Source organism: Ursus maritimus, unplaced genomic scaffold (assembly GCF_017311325.1).
Source record: "Ursus maritimus isolate PB19 unplaced genomic scaffold, ASM1731132v1 scaffold_31, whole genome shotgun sequence".
Taxonomy (NCBI): domain Eukaryota; kingdom Metazoa; phylum Chordata; class Mammalia; order Carnivora; family Ursidae; genus Ursus; species Ursus maritimus.
Window position 1 is genome coordinate 2,803,166 of NW_024425675.1, and position 17,479 is coordinate 2,820,644.

Below are 17,479 nucleotides of genomic sequence, written 5' to 3' on the forward strand. Positions count from 1 at the left end.
TCTCTAGAAACGATTTCTCCAGAACCCTCTAGCCGGAGGAAGGGGATTAAAAGTGACAAAGAAAGGGGGTGGGCTCTGGAGAGACCTCGGGGGTGGGGGGTGTGGAGCGGCGCCCCCGAGGAGGGGCTCAGCGATACGAGCGCAGCCCCGCAGCGCGCTGGAGTGCTTGAGGGGGGCGGGTGGGGGACGCGGTGCCAAGCGCGGGGGGCGACGGGGCGGGGGGAGGGGCGCCCCGGCTTCCCACCTCCGTGGCGGAGCCCGGGAAAGGGCTGGCCCCGGCAGAAGGCCGCCTGCAGGGGCGGGCCGTGCGGTCGGGGTCCCGCGGCCGCCCGCGGCCTGGAGAGGGAGGCGGCGGGGGCGTGGGGCCGCGGCCGTGCGCTCCGCCCCGCGCGGGGAGCGGGCCGCGCCTCCCCCTGCCGCATGTGCGCGGTGTTGTGTGCCCGGCCCCGCTCCTCCTCCTCTCCTCCCCTCGCCGCCGTCCCCTCCCCCAGCGGCCCCGAGTGAGCGCGAGCGCCACACAGCCCCGGGCCGCCACCGTCAAGCGCGCCGAGACGCCGAACAGGTGGCCGGAGGCTGCGGCCGCTGCAGCGGGGAGAGGCGAGGCGAGCTCCGGGCCAGGCGAAGGCGGCCGGGCCGGGCCGGGCATGCTAGCCGAGCGGCCCCCCGGCGCCGCCGCTTGCCCGCGCCCCTAGCCTCCCGCGCGCCCGTGCAGCGGCCCCGCCGCGCCCAGCGTCCAGCCGCCCCTGCCCGGGGCCGCTCCGGCCGCGGACAGCGAGGGGCGCGGGCCGGCCCGCGACGGCGGCGGCGGCGGCATGAAAGTGACCGTGTGCTTCGGGAGGACCCGGGTGGTCGTGCCGTGCGGAGACGGCCACATGAAAGTTTTCAGCCTCATCCAGCAAGCGGTGACCCGCTACCGGAAGGCCATCGCCAAGGTGAGGGGCCGGGGGCGCACGGGGCGCGGGGGGTGGGGGCGGGAGAAGGGGGGAGGAGGAGAGGGAGGAGGAAGAGGAGGAGGGGGAAGGCGCCGGGATCAATATGGCGCTTCCTGGAAAGGGGAGGAGGGAGACGGAGGGGAGGCGGGGAAAGGGAAAGTGCGGCGGCCGGGCCGGGCCTCGCGGGCGCCCCCCGCCCCGGGCTGCGGGCGGCAAAGTTCTCCGCGCGGGCCGGGCCGGTGGGGCGGGCGCGGGCGCAGCCCGGGTGAGCGCTCGGGACCCCGCGGCTCCTCCCGGGCGGAGCGCCGCCCGCCTCTCCCTCGGGGCTCCGGCCGCGGGGCGGGCGTCGGCCAGAGGCGCCCGTTCGGAGCCTGTCCTAGGAGCCGAGCCCGAACCCAGCCCTCCGGGGCGCGGGCAGAGCCTGGCCGGACCCATCTCCGCCCGGCTGCAGGAGGTGGAAATCCAGCCTCAGGCCTTTCCCCGCTCCCAGGCCCCGCGGCAAAGGCTGGGGAAAGGGAACTTTTTTGGTTGGAGGAGAGTTTAATTATTCCCCACACGGCGGAGAGCGGCTGCATTTGTGCTCCAGCACTGCCTTCGTCCGGGCGGGGCAAAGAGCCGAAGCCAGGAGCCCTTTCCTCCGGGTCGCCCGCGGGCAGGTCCGGCCCGGCGCGGTTCGGGGGCAGCTGATGGGGGAGAGTCGCCGGCAACCCCAAGAGGGACACCCGCTTCCGTGGGCTGGCCGACGCTGGGTGGGCACGGAATCTCGGTGCTTGAGAGGCTCCCGTGCAGGACTCCTTTAAAAGGCACAACCCTGAAATCAGTCCCTGAATGAAAAGTTTTCCTGCAAGGACCTCAGCGTTTACCTATCTGGAACTAGTTCCATATGGTGCCGGGGCTGCGTAGCTAGGGCCTGATTTGGGAGTCGACGAGATTTCCCTTTTTCCTCGTGGAGTGATAACATTGTCTCCACTTAACTGCATTCCTCTACAATGTGTCAGAAGTGAAAAGGCATTTTGTTAAATTGTTTTATCGGCTGTCTGTGTTTGACAAGAGCCCACGCCTCCGAAGTTTCTGTCAAGCACCTGAGGATATTTCCTTTGCTGTAGAGTAACGTTTGGTGAAAAGCATGTTCACTTAAATTTCTCATTTGTTTCCGGTAGTGGCGTGGCCTAGCTCCTGTGGGCTTTGGGGCAGCAGGCGAGGGCCGGTGGCTTTGCCAGCCCGAGTGTATACTGTGTGCGTCCTCCAATTCTCTCTGGAATTAAGGGAGAAAAACTTTGTACACTATTGTTTGGTTTTTAGTATATATTTGGAAGAATAGCTTAAATTTGGCCTTTTGAAGATAATCTGGGGGAACGTTTAGGAACCTGACATAAAGATGGAAGATGTTGACCATATTTAACAGCTCTAAAATGTTCCTTACAGTTGGTTTAACTGTTATCGAAAATCAAATAAAATTAGTGGAAATTGGGCACCCGTTCATCTTGCAGTGCTGACAAGGGGAAACATAACTCTCTAAACCTACATTTAACATTTTAAAAGATTGTTTATGAATGGCAGTTTATGATCTAAATGTTCTAAATCAATAATCAGGTTGCATATGCACTTTGGAGACCAAAATAAGTTGTGAAATGAAAGGGAAATACAGTAATATAACCTAGACAGTGTGCCTGTGTTACTGAATAGGGAGGACGAATAGGGAGGACATTTCCTTTCATTTTACTAATTTTACATGGTTAAATTAGTTCTGTTTCACTAGGCACACCATGGACATTGGTCGAAAAGCCTGTTTGGGAGATAAAAATGTAGTTGTTTGATTTGATCGAGTCATTTGTTCCTTCCACAGAAGTTCTTAAGCATTTACTATATTCAAGGCATTGTTCTGGATGGTGGACATCTAGGGGGCCCACTGGCTGCCTTATGGAAGTTGGGAGTCTAAGAGTCTAGAACAAGAGGCTCCGTGGTCCTTCAAGCGAAGGAGACCATGTTGTGGACCATCATACTGTGGTGCAAGGAGAAGGGGATGTGTCTGGGGTGTTGGGCAGATGTAACTGAGGGGGCTTAGGGATAGATCTGGACCTTGTTTTTAAATATTAGTGGTAGTTGTTTCACAGTGACCTGGGAACATGGAAAGAGGAGTGCTGTTTTCTTAAGAGAGTCTGGGGAGGCATGCCTAAGAGAAGGGGCATATGAGCTGAGTTTTTAGAGGGTAAGTGTGAGATCATCAGGTGGAGATGGAAGGAGGCTAATTCTCAGGAGGATGGTAGCATTGGAGTTGGATATATAAGTGAGAGGGAGGAGTCAGAGATGAGTCAGGGCGTTCTAAAATTATTTAAAGGCTCTTGAAGTGCAATTCACAGTTCAGTGGGTGAATTTTAAGATGGGCTTTGTAGTACACAAAGTTTAATCATTGGGTCACAAGACTGTTGACTCTCCGATGTTGCAAGAGCCTCAGTGTCTTCCAGGTTCATTGGTGTTTTTTCTTCTTACATTGTTAGGTACTGGTTAAGATTAAACTTTAGTCTTTCTTCTCTTTTCTCCTACCTTATTTAAGGTGATTATGAGGTAAACACATATGAACACTTGCTTTAACTCTTATTCTTTCTTCTTTACCTCTTATTGTTTAATAGGACAAGGTAAATTTTGTATGATGAATTGGGTAGCCGGCTAACTGTGGAGTGGTGTTTAAGGTGCTCGGTGACACGTGGCTTGACAGACTCCCATCTGGTGGGGAAAAAATGTGGAAAGATCATGTTTATGGCTTTGTATAAAAATCAACTAAGTCCGCCCCCCAACCCCCCAAAAAAGAAAGGAAAAGGGAAAGACAGATACCAAGTCACTAAGGCTTTCTCTGCAATAAGCATTTTGTAGTGTGATGGGGCTACTATATTTGGCATTATATTTTAACTTTTTTTCAGGTGAAACAAATCAGTTTTTCTGGACAGTCAAGTGGTGTGACTTAATACCAGAAATGTCCTCAATAAGCAGATATTTAAAGGCTTACATTTAGTCATAGCATTTTTCCCCTCTAGTGAAAAAATGTTTTTCTGCTTATGATCGCTGATGGGTGAAAATGTCTTGGCTGTTCCATCTCTATCCACCCATCCCCATCCAGACCCTGTTTAAGGAGGGTGTTGTGCTAGACATCGAGAATTATGTTGCAGGAACTATTCTCGAGTGCTCAGAGTTGGAGGACTGTCTGCTGTATATGTGTCTGTTCGTTCTTCTCGTGCCTGCAGCCTGACTCATCCTTGAATCCTGATGGACACAGGGTACAGAGCACCAACTGCAGTGACTTTTTAGTGTCGTGCCCTTGGTTTCTGAGGTTTTCTTCGCTGGCCACTCCTTAATTTTGAGTGAATCAGGTATGGCACTGAGGCTTCCCATTTTTCCTGCTGTACATCCTCAATCTGGTTAGGAGAAAGATAAGAAAATCTTCATGTTTGTTCAAAAAAAAATGTTGATATTTTGGAGGGCTGCTGTGTACAGAATGCTGTGCCCTCTGGAGAAATACAAGATGAAATTCTTGCACTCAAGAAGACCAGATGAGTACATAAAATGATAATAGTAGGTAGAAACATTAATTGGCAACAGGGTGGTACAGTCAGTCATTGCTTCTGGGTTTCAGAGATGTGAGTGGTTGTTACAGCCTTGGGTTGGGAGGGGGATCCTATTCAGTCGCTAGAGTTGGTGTTGGGCTTAGTGAGTGGGATGCCTGGCCCTGCTAGAGGGCCAGGGCTTCCTAAATGGATAGTGGAGTGATCTCAGAAAGCACCTGCCTGGCTAAGATGTCTTGGTTCTGTAGGTCTGCAGTGGGGTCTAGGCATGAGAGCATCTGCTGCAATTCTGAGAGGTGGGAGGGAGGGGATTGTAGGAACACAGGTGATTCAGGCTTTCGGTCTAGTTTGGCTCCTGTCCAGCGTTCATGCCAGATGGTGGGTCGGGATCAGGAGGAGGATTGTGAATGCCAGGGCATGACACTGGGACTTTATACAGTTGGTTGGTACGGGAAGGAGTAGGGTATTTGGGCAGGGCAGCAGTATGGACTGATGGTCCTCTGGGAGGATATCTGGAGCAGCTGTTTGGATGGGATCTGCCTTCCATCTAAAATGCTGCTGAATGCTGAGTAAGGAATAGGGAAAGGGTAGAGTGAAGGAGGGGAGTTACTGGAACCTCTTAACTCACTGCTTTCCCCCATAGCTCTCTTCTCTTGGGGGTGGTGGGAACTTTGGATTGGGTTTGGAGACCTAGATTTATTTATTATTGGTATTACTGTTTTTTTTTTTTTTTAATTACCATTTAACTTTGGGCAAACTAACCCTACAGAAACTCATTTTTCCTATGTCTAAAGTGGGTTGTTCCCTTGCAGGGTTAATGTGAGTACTGAACAGATGATGAGTGTGAGACTTCAGTGCTGGGGCTGAATCACTAATGTTTTACTCACCAGTTTTACTTGCTGGGAAACTTTCCCAAGTATCCTATTATCCTGTTTGGTTTTTTCCTCTTTACTTAAGAAGGTAGAGTGTAATTTAATTAAAGAATAGGTAAAAATGTTAATATTTGCCTAAGCAGCACTGCAATCAGAAGAGCGAAGTGTGTGCCTTTGCGTGTGTGTGTGTGTGTGTGTGTGTGTATAGAAATGCCAATATTGGCTTTACTCTAGGTTGATTATCTGGGCCTCTGGCCTTTGGGCCACTGCTTTTGTCCCTGAAGTATGGAAACCTGAGTTGTTTAATAGCGGTTCGTTGTTTTTAAAGCAGACAAACTTGAGTTTACAGACAGTAACTTTTGAAAATGTGCTTTTCTCTTTTTGGAAGGGGAGGACTGCTGATTACTAAAAACACATAAGTCATGGTTTTTATGAAAAATCTTAACAGTTGGTGTGAGATTTTCCTGCAAATAATATATAACTGCTTGTTGTTACACATTTACAAGCTTATTGAAACTTTTAGGAAAATAGTTATATTGTTGCAGAGTTTGAATGACAATAGAGGCAAGCATAAAAATAGTGGAATGACATAAATATTGTTTTATTAATATTTTCTGTCTTCCCTCTCAAAAGTGAAAAAGAAATGCAGTGTGTCTGCAAGGCTGGTGTTTCTAAAATGCAAATCTCATTGTACTCTTCTGTGTAAGTGCCTCTGCACCTGCTTTCCCCAGAGGCCAGGTCCTGCCACCTCAGCACAGCCTGTCCCTTGTGGGACCCCTCTTGCCTCCAGCCTCTCCGTCACCGGGCTCCTCCATCCCACACTCCGCCCACTTGCACTTGCTCGCACGTTCCTGTTTCTTCTGTCTTGAGTGTTTGCTTCCTCTATGTCCGCTTTTTCTATGTCCGCACATCTATTGAGCCTCCTCCCACACCAGCCATCTTTGGGAGGCTGGCCCTGCCTCCCAGGCTGTTTGAGGTTCTCCAATGTGTGCCTCTCCTGGGGCCTTAGCTCCTGTACTGACCTGGATGAATGAGCTTTACTGTGTGGTACTTCAGTGTGTTTATCTACAGAACGCAGCTGAGCTCCTTCTCCCTCTAGGGAAATGCTTGGGGGGCAGTGGCCCTGCCTCAGTCTTACTTGTATAGCCAACATCTGCTGCAAAGGAATCTTATAGGTTGAGTAAATAAAAAGCTGAGAATAAACACATTGTACACATTATTACACAATAAGTATATTTTTACTTGGAAGACTGTATCACCAGCACCTTAGGGTTTGGTGTGTTTGGCATATTGGTACAAACAGATTATAATTGACACTAAGATTCAGTGTGTTTTGGAGTATCTGGAAGTTATTCTTTTGTGTCAGCTCTTTTGAAGGAGTTCAGTCTGTTTTCAGATCAAGCCGAGGGATAGTCATAGGGTTTGCACTGGGCCTGGTTCAAGGCAGGTGGCCAGAGCAGTGTGGGAATCTGGCCCTGAAACATACCTGTGTTGGGTCTGGCGCCTCTAATTCTGTCGGTTGGGATCCTTGGGTAAGTGCCAGCAGTAAATAGAAATGTTTAGGATCTGGATTCACAGAGAGAGTCTGGCTCACGTGAAGTGCTTCTTGGCTCATGATGAACCTGGATGAGTTGGTCACAGAGGTAATACTTAGTCTCACTAGTACCACTAACCCATAGATAGATCTCCATCTGTCCTGGGAGGTTTTACCTCCCTGTAGAGTTCGACGCAGCTTAGTGATGTTGGACACGGAATAGATGTTTGGAGCCTTACGCATTTTTTTGAAGGATGGAAAGAAATGTGTAAAACTGGTCCAGGGAGGTGATTTCCACAGTCCATTTTGCACAGGGTAAAATGGTTGGTTCAGCCTACACAGTTTGCTTTCCTTCTACGTGGCTACTCATACAACACGCCTAGCTAGGACCAAGGTCAATGGCAGTAGAGAGAGGTAGGGGATCAGTAAATTTATATAATTTTATGTATTTCGGTATCTTTTCTGTTTTACATGGAAAATAGAGAAAGCTTTATGAAAAGAAATGCGGAGTTGTGTGAACACGGTAGAAAGGTGATTTTTGTTTGTTTTAGTCATTTGTTTTATCTTATTTAAGATTTTTTTTCACTTGGAAGGAGTATGTACAAATGACTTTTTTTTCATAGCTTTATGTCTTCTTGGGTCTGGCTTGCCATCTTTAGGTGGTTTATGACATTAAATATTACTTTTGCTAATTTTTTTCTTCTATCTGCTGATATTGGAACTTGGAAATAAAATTGAAAGCTCCATGTCCAAATGAATTGAAAAGTCAATTATTTAATTTTTTTCTCTTAAAAATAGACTATAAAATATACGTACAGTAGAAATAAAAACATGTCCGTCCAAAAAATCATGTACATGAGTCTTCAAAGCAGCATTAGCTGTAACAGCCCCCAAATGGAAACAACCCAAATGTCCAACCAACAGAAGAAAATGGGGTTTATCCATTCATTAGAATATTACTCAGCCATAAGAGTGAATGAAATCTTCATTCATGTTGCAACATGGATGAAACTTGCAAACATTGTGCTAGGTGGAAGGGAACCAGTCACAGAAGCCCGTGTATTATATGATTCTGTATATGCAAAATGACCAGAGTAGACATAGAGAAAGTAGAGTAGTGGTGGGAGTAATGGAGAGTGGCTGCTAATGGGTTTGCTTTGGGGGTAATGCGAATGTTCTAAATTTAGATAGTGTTGGTGATTGTATGACTCTGTGAATATTGTAAAAATCTTTTGAGTTGTACAGTTAAAATGGGTGAATTTTATGGTTTGTGATTCTATCTCAGTAAAGATGTTAAAAAATAGACTACATAAGTCACTATGAACAAAGCTCACTTTTTAGGTATTTTATAGTTCCGAGAGTCCCATAAAACATGTATTACTATGTCAGAGAAGCTCAGAAATCTCAAGTGAAAACTGGCTAATTTTAGGAGTTTCCCATACACTGTGTAAACCCTGCTTTCTTGGGCTTCTTCTTCTGTCCTGCTGCTGTCCAGTAAGCTGTTCACTCTGAGCCTCCAAGTCCCCTGGACTCTCTTTGCTTACCTCTCTTCCTGCTTACAGGCTACCCCAACAATTCACCTGGTCTCCTTCAGCCAGAGATTTCTTCCCGCCCAGCTCACCAGCTGCCTTTGCTGAATGAAGGTTGATGAGGCGGTTCCAAAGATGTTCATAGTGGAAGAGCTTTTCCACTTTTTGGCTTTGGTCCTCAGTCATTTTGAGCTTTAGCAAATCTCACAAGCTTGTGAGGCTCAGTTTTCCCATCTTCATCTTCCCACATTCAGAAATTCTGGGCTGGGCTCCTGTTGCCAGTCCCCAGAGCCAGAGACACTCCTAGCTAGTCTGTATTGTTCATTATGGTGCTCATGGAACCCTGAAGTCTGAGTGATGTGCAGTGGCTTTTCAGAGGAGCAGACAGGGAGCAGAATCTCTTACTCCACCCACCCTCCCTGTGAAAATATTTTGCTTCCCTTACTTTGAAATGATGGGGCTTGACCCCTAGGTCAAACACATGCTGTTGGAAGTTAGGATGTATTTTGCCTGGAGTGTCCTTTAGAATTCCTTACCATCTAGAGAGAAGGGTCTTTTAGGATAAATTACATGCTCAGAAGTCACTTAATGGCACTATTCCTTTTGTGAAGTATAACTAAATATATGACAGTGCCTGATACTAAATGTAGGGTATGTGTATACACACGTACACATAGGTAGTCCGGACGTTATTGTTTTTATGGTAATATAAATTTAAGTGGTTTTAGACATGGCAGGTCAATATTATTTTTCCCTTTTGATTATCTTTACTATTCAGACTCTGTATGACTTAATTTTTTGGAACTCAGTCATTTTTTTCTGGTGTATGGTTTTTCTTGTTATTTGTATCACATCCCTTTAGAGTAGAAAACTAATCTGTATTATAGGGTTTGTATTTTTGAAAAGGTCTGTTTGAGATATTTTACAGTAAAAATCAATGCTTCCTTCTCTAGCACTTCAGAAAATAATTCACTGCATATCTCAAAAACCTAGGATTACTAAATACTAAAAATATGTTGTATTAACAGATTAAAAACACAAAGTAGATAGTATCATTTTTGTGTAGATGGCTGATGTGAGACTGGGTTTTTTTTCTGTTTCTTTAAAGTATACAGTAAATATTGGAAAAATTTTTTATGTCTGCGTTTTAATTTTCTGAGTCCAATATTAAATCTAGAATTAAAAAAGAAACTATTTTCCAGGGAACAGACTTTCTTCTACCACAAAGGCATTTAAGATGCATAATTTATAATTCTGAAACCCAGCGTGCAAAGTCATATGTGAGTAATAGTTAGCTGGGTCCCTGCCCAGCAGGGTTATACTCTAAACTGAAATTTCTCTTATTACAGCCAGCAGCACCTGCAGAAGAGGAGCTAAAATGTACGGGATATTGGTTCCTGATGTACCACCACACAGGATATGACTAATCACTGAATCCATTAAAGTTGAATGTAGGATTTGGTACTTTTACCACTTTGTTAGAGATCTGGAAAAAACCTTTCAAGCAAATCAAGAGGATCTATTAGTGAAAGTGCCTTATTTGGATTGGTAACTGTTTAAACAACCACATCTGGCAGATTTGGGCATTTGCATTGTCTGAGACCTATGAAAGGAGTATATTTTAAATTTTGAAGGCACATAGTGTCAGGAATATTTTTTTTTCAAGGAAACTTGGAAAGCTAATAAAACCCTGAACTTTCTATGGTGGGGTCAGTTTTATCTTTTGTATTTTATGATCCACTTTTTAAAACACAGATGTTTGCAAAAACACAGTTGGCTGAAGGTGGACAGTTTGGTTATGGATGTTTTCTCCTAGGAGACAGGCACATCAGAGTGACACACTCTGGACCAGGATTCAGAAGAGCAGATGGTGTCATTTGTGTGTCTGAGAGCAAGAAGGGAAACCTTTGTAAGCCCAGGATCCTTGGTTTCTAGTAACACCGACTTCATGGGATTATTGTTAGGGTTTGAAGAGAGAATGTAAAAAAAGCATTGTAGGGATAAAATGGAGTAGATGTTAGCTGTACTGTTCTTTCATTTTTGCGAAGAGTGGTTGCCAGTGATTAAGTCTCACTTGAATCAACTCTTCTAAATTGTTTCTTCTCATCCTCATTAGAACTGCCCTGGATGTGGGAAATTGAATTTGTGGTAAAACTGTTCTTCCTTAAAAAATCATGGAAACATTTTTCTGCAATTTAAGAAGTTAAATCCCAGTGACACTGATTTAGATTTTTCCAAGATGTCCACAGCGGAATAGCTTTTTCAGTTTTTGGTTTTGGCTTACAGTGGTTTTGAACTTTGGCAAGTCCTACAAGCTCTGTGAGCCTCAGTTTTCCCATCTGTAATTTGGGAATGCTACCTTTTGGTTGCAGGAATGAACGTTAAGTGACTTAATGTAGATAATGCTTCTTCATGTAACAGACTCTTAGTATTAGATCTTTTTCTTCAAGTTTTAAACATAGATTAGGCACAATTTTAATGGCTGATTCATAAAGTTGATTTTTATTTGATTTGTGATACCAAAGGGTCACTTTTTTCTTTTGAAGTACTATAGAAATTCCAGTATTAGTACCTACGAGTGAATCAGTTGGAATTAGAGGAAAACAAATGTTTTGATCACCTAGTGATTTAAGCTGATTCTTTTACGGATCAAGGAGAAATGTGTTTGTCCAACTGTCTTAGCCTGTGTCACTTTTTACTTACTCGTCTTTGCTATTAGCCCGTGTTACTTTCTAAAATTTCAGCTGCCATGCCGCTAGATCAAAGGAAATTATGTCAAATTTCTTTGCTATATTTTAAAAGACTTTGGTTTTGCATTTTCCACATAAAAAATCTTTTGAAACTTGGGAAGAATAAAACTAAGAAACTATAAATAGTATTTATACTTATAAAATACGGAAATGTTTTTAAAAACTTCCACGTTTATTAACTAGTAGTAGTTCTGAGAATACCCTGGAGTTCAAAGAGATGATCTGAGTTGTAAAATAAAATGGGAAAGCTGACATTTTTGTGACCTCTGTAATCCTTTATTATATAGGCCTCTATAATTCATGTACCCGTACTACTTCTTTACTCTTCTCTGTATCTTAGGAAGGTGATTTTGGGGAGCTAAATCAGCAGTAAATTAACACAGAACATCTTTTGCTTAGGTAGCTAGGTATAAGGATTGACAGATTGATGCAACTTTTAATGCTTTAGTTCAGCTAAAGGCACCCAATGGCAGTCATCTGAAGACTTCACCCAAGAGTTGACCTATTTATCATACTAAATAGGGAGTGGTGTCTTGAAGACTCGCTCAGGTTCTGGGCATGGCAGCATCACTATGTCAGACTTGCCAGGTTGTCAACAATGGACTCTCTTCCTATTCTAGAGAACCACCTCCTCTCATCTTTCCACACCACCGTTTCGAAGGTTATTTTTCTCTTTGAGAGCCTTAAACATCTTATTAAAATAATTTCTCCCTCTCTCCATATGTGTTTAGGGCAGTTGCTAGGTAATGATTAAAATAATAAAACTTTATCTCTTTGGGCAGTGTTCATATTTTGGCTTTGATCCCTTCTAGTGTTTGTTTGTAAACATTGTTTCACATGAGTGCATTTGAAATTGAAAGGTTTTGTTTCATACAGGATGTGAAAAAGAGACATGGCCGTGTGGGAGATCGGAATTTCGCCCTCTCTTCCCTTCACAACTTCCTGAGTTTTTGTGCTTTGCTAATGAAAGTGTTGAATGGTACTTTCAAAAACTTGCCAGAATCACTTTCCAGTTTTATAACAAAAGTGTAGAGAAACAAGCTCTGGAGGAATTTTTTTTGTTTCAGCTTTATTGAAATATAATTGACAACATAATAACTTTTAAAGTGTACAATGTGATGATTTGATATACATTGTGAAGAGCTTTCATTGAGGTAATACTCTGCATACATCACCTCACATATTTACTTTTTTTTTTTTTTATTAAGAACTTTTCTATTCTCTTGGGGAGTTTGAGATAGCTTAGTTTTTTTGAAAGGTGGATGCTGTGCTTTGGATCTTTAAGCTGAAGCTGAAGAGCTTTTGGTCCTGGGCTGTTTTTCCTACCTATGAGGAGGGAAGCTGCTTTCTTTCTAGATTTCAGGGGAGTGGTATTTTCAGCTTAGTCTTTGCTTTTGGTGTTATTAAGCTTTTTAGGTCAGCGCTGATGATCGAAGGCTCTTACACAAGATGTGCGGTATTGAGGCGTTATTACTTGCCTATCAGGTTGGGTAGATGTTGGGAAAGTACCTTTAACCGTGATACCTGTCATGTTTTCTCAGCCCCAAGTCACTGAGGAGTTTCAGAGGGGTAGGAGGAGAATCAGGAAAGAGCGGTGTCAAGAAATAGTGGTGGTTACCTTATTGTGAACAGTAGTGGCTAGCGTTTATGGGGCATTTTGTGGCTCAGGCCCAAAGCGCTGGGCTCAGTGCTTTGTGTGTATATGGTAATCCAGGAGAGTGGAGGGAGGTATTGATGCAGTCCCAAGCTTACAGGTGAGGATACTTAGGCTGAAGAGGATATGAAAGGGGCAAAAGGTTGCACATGTGGTGCACGATGACCTGGCCTTCCTAGGCAGACCCCTCCGACTGCAAAGCCTGCACTGTTGAGTTACTCCGCCATTGACAGACTGCCGTGGCCCTTGCACTTTAGGATGTCGCAATTCCATGAGAGTAAATAATGCCCTTAGGCACACTTTCAGAGCCAATAGTGGATTCCTTTTACACGCTTTTATACTCTGCTTCTTGGAAAATTCTCATGGTCCCTCTCCCATTCCCACACCAGAGTGCCAAGGGTGGCCTGGCTGATGCTGGCGAATACGTGCTTCTGGTCTGAGGCCTCAGTCTCGTGAACGCGGGTCACAGCCTTGTTTGACCGTGGATCAGCTTTATTTTTGTCAGCATGGCTCCTTATGTCCTATGTTTTTATATGTTTTCTATATTACTGAAGTAGGGAAAAGTGGACAGATAACCAAGCTTTTTTTTTTTTTTAGTTTTTATTTTAATTTCACTTAGTTAACATACAGTGTTATATTAGTTTCAGGTGTACAATACAAGTGATTCAGCACTTCCATACGTCACCTGGTGCTCATCGTGACAAGTGTACTCTTTAATCCCCATCTCCTGTTTCAACCCATCCATCCCCCTCCTCTCTGGTAACCATCACTTTGTTCTCTATAATAGTCTGTTTCTTGATTTGTCTCTTTTTTCTTTGCTCGTTTGTTTTGTTTCTTAAATTCCACGTATGAGTGAAATCACATGGTATTTGTCTTTCTCTGACTGACTTATTTCGGTGAACAGTATACTCTCTAGCTCCATCCATGTCATTGCAAATGGCAAGACTTCATTCTTTTTTATGGTTCAGTAATATTCCATTGTGGTTTTAGACCACATCTTTATCCATCAATCAATGGACACTTGGGCTGTTTCGATCATTTGGCTGTTGTAAATAACGCTGCTATAAACGTAGGGGTGCATGGATCCCTTTAAGTTAGTGTTTTTGTATTCTTTGGGTACCAAACACACAGAAGTGCAGTTCCTGGATTGGATTGGAGGGCAGTTCTATTTTTCAGCGTTTGAGGAAACTCCATACTGTCTTCCAGAGTGGCTGCACCAGTTTTCATTCCCACCAACAGTGCACAAGGGTTCCTTTTGCTCCAGATCCTCTCTAATACCTGTTACTTCTTGTGTTGTTGATTTTAGCCATTCTGACAGGTGTGACGTGGTATCTCATTGTAGTTTTGATTTGCATTTCTCTGAAGGTCAGTGATGATGAACGTGTTTTCATGTGTCTGTTTGCCATCTGGATTTCTTGGGAGAAATGACTGTGTCTTCTTCTTCTTCTTCTTCTTCTTTTTTTTTTAAGGATTTTATTTGTTTATTGGATAGAGAGAGACACAGTGAGAGAGGGAACACCAGCAGGGGAGTGGGGGAGGGAGAAGCAGGCTTCGCACTGAGCAGGGAAGCCGATGTGGGGCTCAATCCCAGAATGCTGGGATCATGACCTGAGCTGAAGGCAGACACCTAATGACTGAGCCACCCAGGTGCCCCTGTTTGTGTCTTCTGTGCATTTTTAATTGGATTGTTTTTTGGGTGTTGAGTTGTATAAGTTCTTTATATATTTTGGATACTAATCCTTTATCATACATGCCATTTGCAAATATCTTCACCCATTTTATAGGTTGCCTTTTAGTTTTGTTTATTATTTCCTTTGCTGTGCAGAAGCTTTTTATTTTGATGTGTTTCAGTAGTTTATTTTTGCTTTTATTTCCCCAGACTCAGGACACATGTCTAGAGAGAAGTTGCTATGGCCAATGTCAAAGAAGTTACTGCCTGTGTTCTCTTCTAGAATTTCATAAAAACCATAAGTTTCAGGTGTCACATTAGGTCTTTAATCCATTGTGAGTTTTCCCAACACAACATTTGTTGAGGAGACTTTTTCCCATTGGATATTCTTTCCTGTTTTGTTGAAGATTAGTTGGCCATATAACTGTGGGTTTATGTCTGGGTTTTCTATTCCGTTCCATTGCTCTGTGTTCATTTTTGTGACAGTACCATACCGTTTTGATTACTGCAGCTTTGTGATGTAACTTGAAGTCCGGAATTGTGGTGCCTCCCAAGCTGCTGTTCTTCCCACGGGTTTCGCCAGCCTTCCTTTGGACTGCGTGCACTGTCAGGGTGGGCTCCCGTAACCACTCCTCTGGAGGCCACTTCAGTTCTTCCCCGCTGCCCCTGAAGTGTTGTGCACTTAGCAAGCCAAGAACCTAGCACTGTGTTGACAGCGTTTGTGGCGTGACTGGTGAGAGGTGATCATAACAGGAAGTAATTTCCTCAAGGGTGCTTTCAGAGCTGCAAAGTACAGTTCTTTGTAATATTTAGAATGTTGCCTTCAAATATACTATAGCTATAGGAACTTGCTAGTACGGAATTTTATGCTCCGATAGCAATGCCTGTGTAAGAATTTATCATCTTGTTCAGCAGTGTCAAATAACACGTAACCATAAGTTGATTAGTAAAAATATTGTTTGAAAATTAATGTATATTTAGGTATTGCGTAACCACCTACCCAAAACTTAATGGCGTAAATCAACAACTATTTAATTATGTCTCATGATTTTGTGGGTTGAGAATTTGGACAGGGCTCAGCAGAGTGATTCTTCTCCATTTGGGTTTATGTGGGGCTGTTCGGGGTTGGGGGGGGCAGATGACTTGGTCTGGAGGGTCCTAGATGGCTTCATTCACATGGGGGGGTGCTTGTTCGGCGTCAGCTGCCATGCAGCACAGGAGCAGAAGCGGGATACAATGTGTGGGACGGTCCTCCAACTGCACGTGCTCCCAAGAACACTGAGTGTATTTGAGTGTGTGTGACCCCGAGGGATTTGTGTGGCTCCTGGGTTTGTAAGTTGCTAGAGGCAAATTTTCAATCCCAGTCTAAAAATGTATGAGCCTTCTCTTTCCCAAACCTACCTCCTACGCCCCTCAGTCCTTCTTTTGATATAAAGATCATTTTAATACTCCTTGAGGCCAGTATTTCTCCGTGTTTATTCCTTGGCACGTTAATAAACAGTATATGGAAAAAAGAAAAAAAAAAAACGAGCACCTACACATAGCATCTCTAGCCTGAGGTCTCAGGGTAGTTGGACTTCTTAGGCTGTGGTTCAGGGCTCCTACGGAGACAGGAAGAGGACACTTTTAAGACCTAGGCCTAGAAGCCACCACCCATTAACCCCTCTCTTCTATGTACCAAACCAGTCATTAAGTGGCCTGGATTCCAGGGGAGAGGATATCCACTCCTCTTATTAATGCAAGGAGGTCAGCTCTTAATTTGAGTGTGGCTATCTTTTTCTGCTATAGAAATGTGTGAATGCAATGTGTGTGTGTGTGTGTGTGTGTGTGTGTTTATTGCATGTAACATTAAACATTTAGTCTTTTATTGTTTTGTGTCATGTGTTTGAAATTGTCCTGTTTTTGGCCTGGGCACTCGTCATAAAGTATGTATCCTGAACTTTTGAAGCTGACAAACCTAAGAAGTAGTTTGTGTTCCTAATTCCCGAGTTCAAAGATCTGACGGCTTTCCCAGGCTACTCAGTAGAAAGAGATAATGGTAATAACACCTTGAGTTTATGTGGCATCTTCTCTGAGAGGTTCAAAGTGTTTGTGCCACTCGTGATTCCTTTATTGGAATGTCCTCTGAGGTCAAGAAGCCGTAGTACCCCTCAAGCTCATACACAGATGAGGAGATGGAGTAGTCTCGTCAGCCTGCTCGTGAACAGTGTTCAGAAGGCTGCCTTCTGCAGACCCACGTACCGATTAGAACTCGAGTATGAATTTACCTTCCTTAGATGTGATTCTGGAAAATGGCGGAGATTGACTTTTGTACATTGGTAACGTTTTAAATTATATACCATTTGCCAGAGAAGTGCCATATTTAAAGGAGGGCTAGTTATTTTTCTAATGTGTTTTGTTTGCTTTGGTAGAAGCTTATGGGTATTGTATCACAGGGATATTTCACTTTAATGAATTAAATTCCACATGCTCAGCAAAGAGACAGAGTGGAAAAAGGTAAAGGCAGTTATAGGGTCACCCCCTTAGTGAATGTGTGGTGTGGCCTGACGGTGACATTGGAGGTGAGAAGACTTGTATTCATACATGTCCCCCCCCCCACTCCTCCACGCCCTGTTGTGGGAACACCTCCTAGTGCCTGTGCTTATGGTGATTAAATGGAGTTTTTAAGGATAATTTAATCGTACGTTAAGTTTACCCCTGCCATTTAGAGCCTAAACTTTGAGTAAGGTGGAACTCCATTGTAAGGCTCTAAATGTGATATTGCTTACATTCGTTCAGTTTGGCTTAAAATGAAACACTTTACATATGGTTGGTGTGCATTAGGCTTTGGGAAGAAACCTGTTCAGCCAGAATTTGTGTTGGCTAGCTCCTGGCTCACGAATGTCTACCCCATGTGAAATGACCTACCCTGTGTATTTCCAGCAGCGTAAACTTCATCACAGCATTCTCTAGTACAGAGAAGTCCATGGATTCCGCAGGGCT

General features: G+C 44.3%; 1 protein-coding gene across 14 annotated transcripts in view; it reads left to right on the plus strand.

Annotated features, from left to right (window-relative positions):
* The first annotated feature begins 812 nt into the window (after positions 1 to 812).
* PARD3 (par-3 family cell polarity regulator) overlaps positions 813 to 17,479 on the plus strand; it is a 633,307-nt gene continuing 616,640 nt past the window's right edge. For 13 of the 14 annotated variants that reach the window (XM_040645256.1, XM_040645263.1, XM_040645257.1 and 10 more), the window contains exon 1: positions 813 to 932. In XM_040645256.1, coding sequence (XP_040501190.1) covers positions 813 to 932 — 120 coding nt within the window. The remainder of the gene's footprint in view (positions 933 to 17,479) is intronic. The other variant, XM_040645265.1, reaches the window with a different exon arrangement.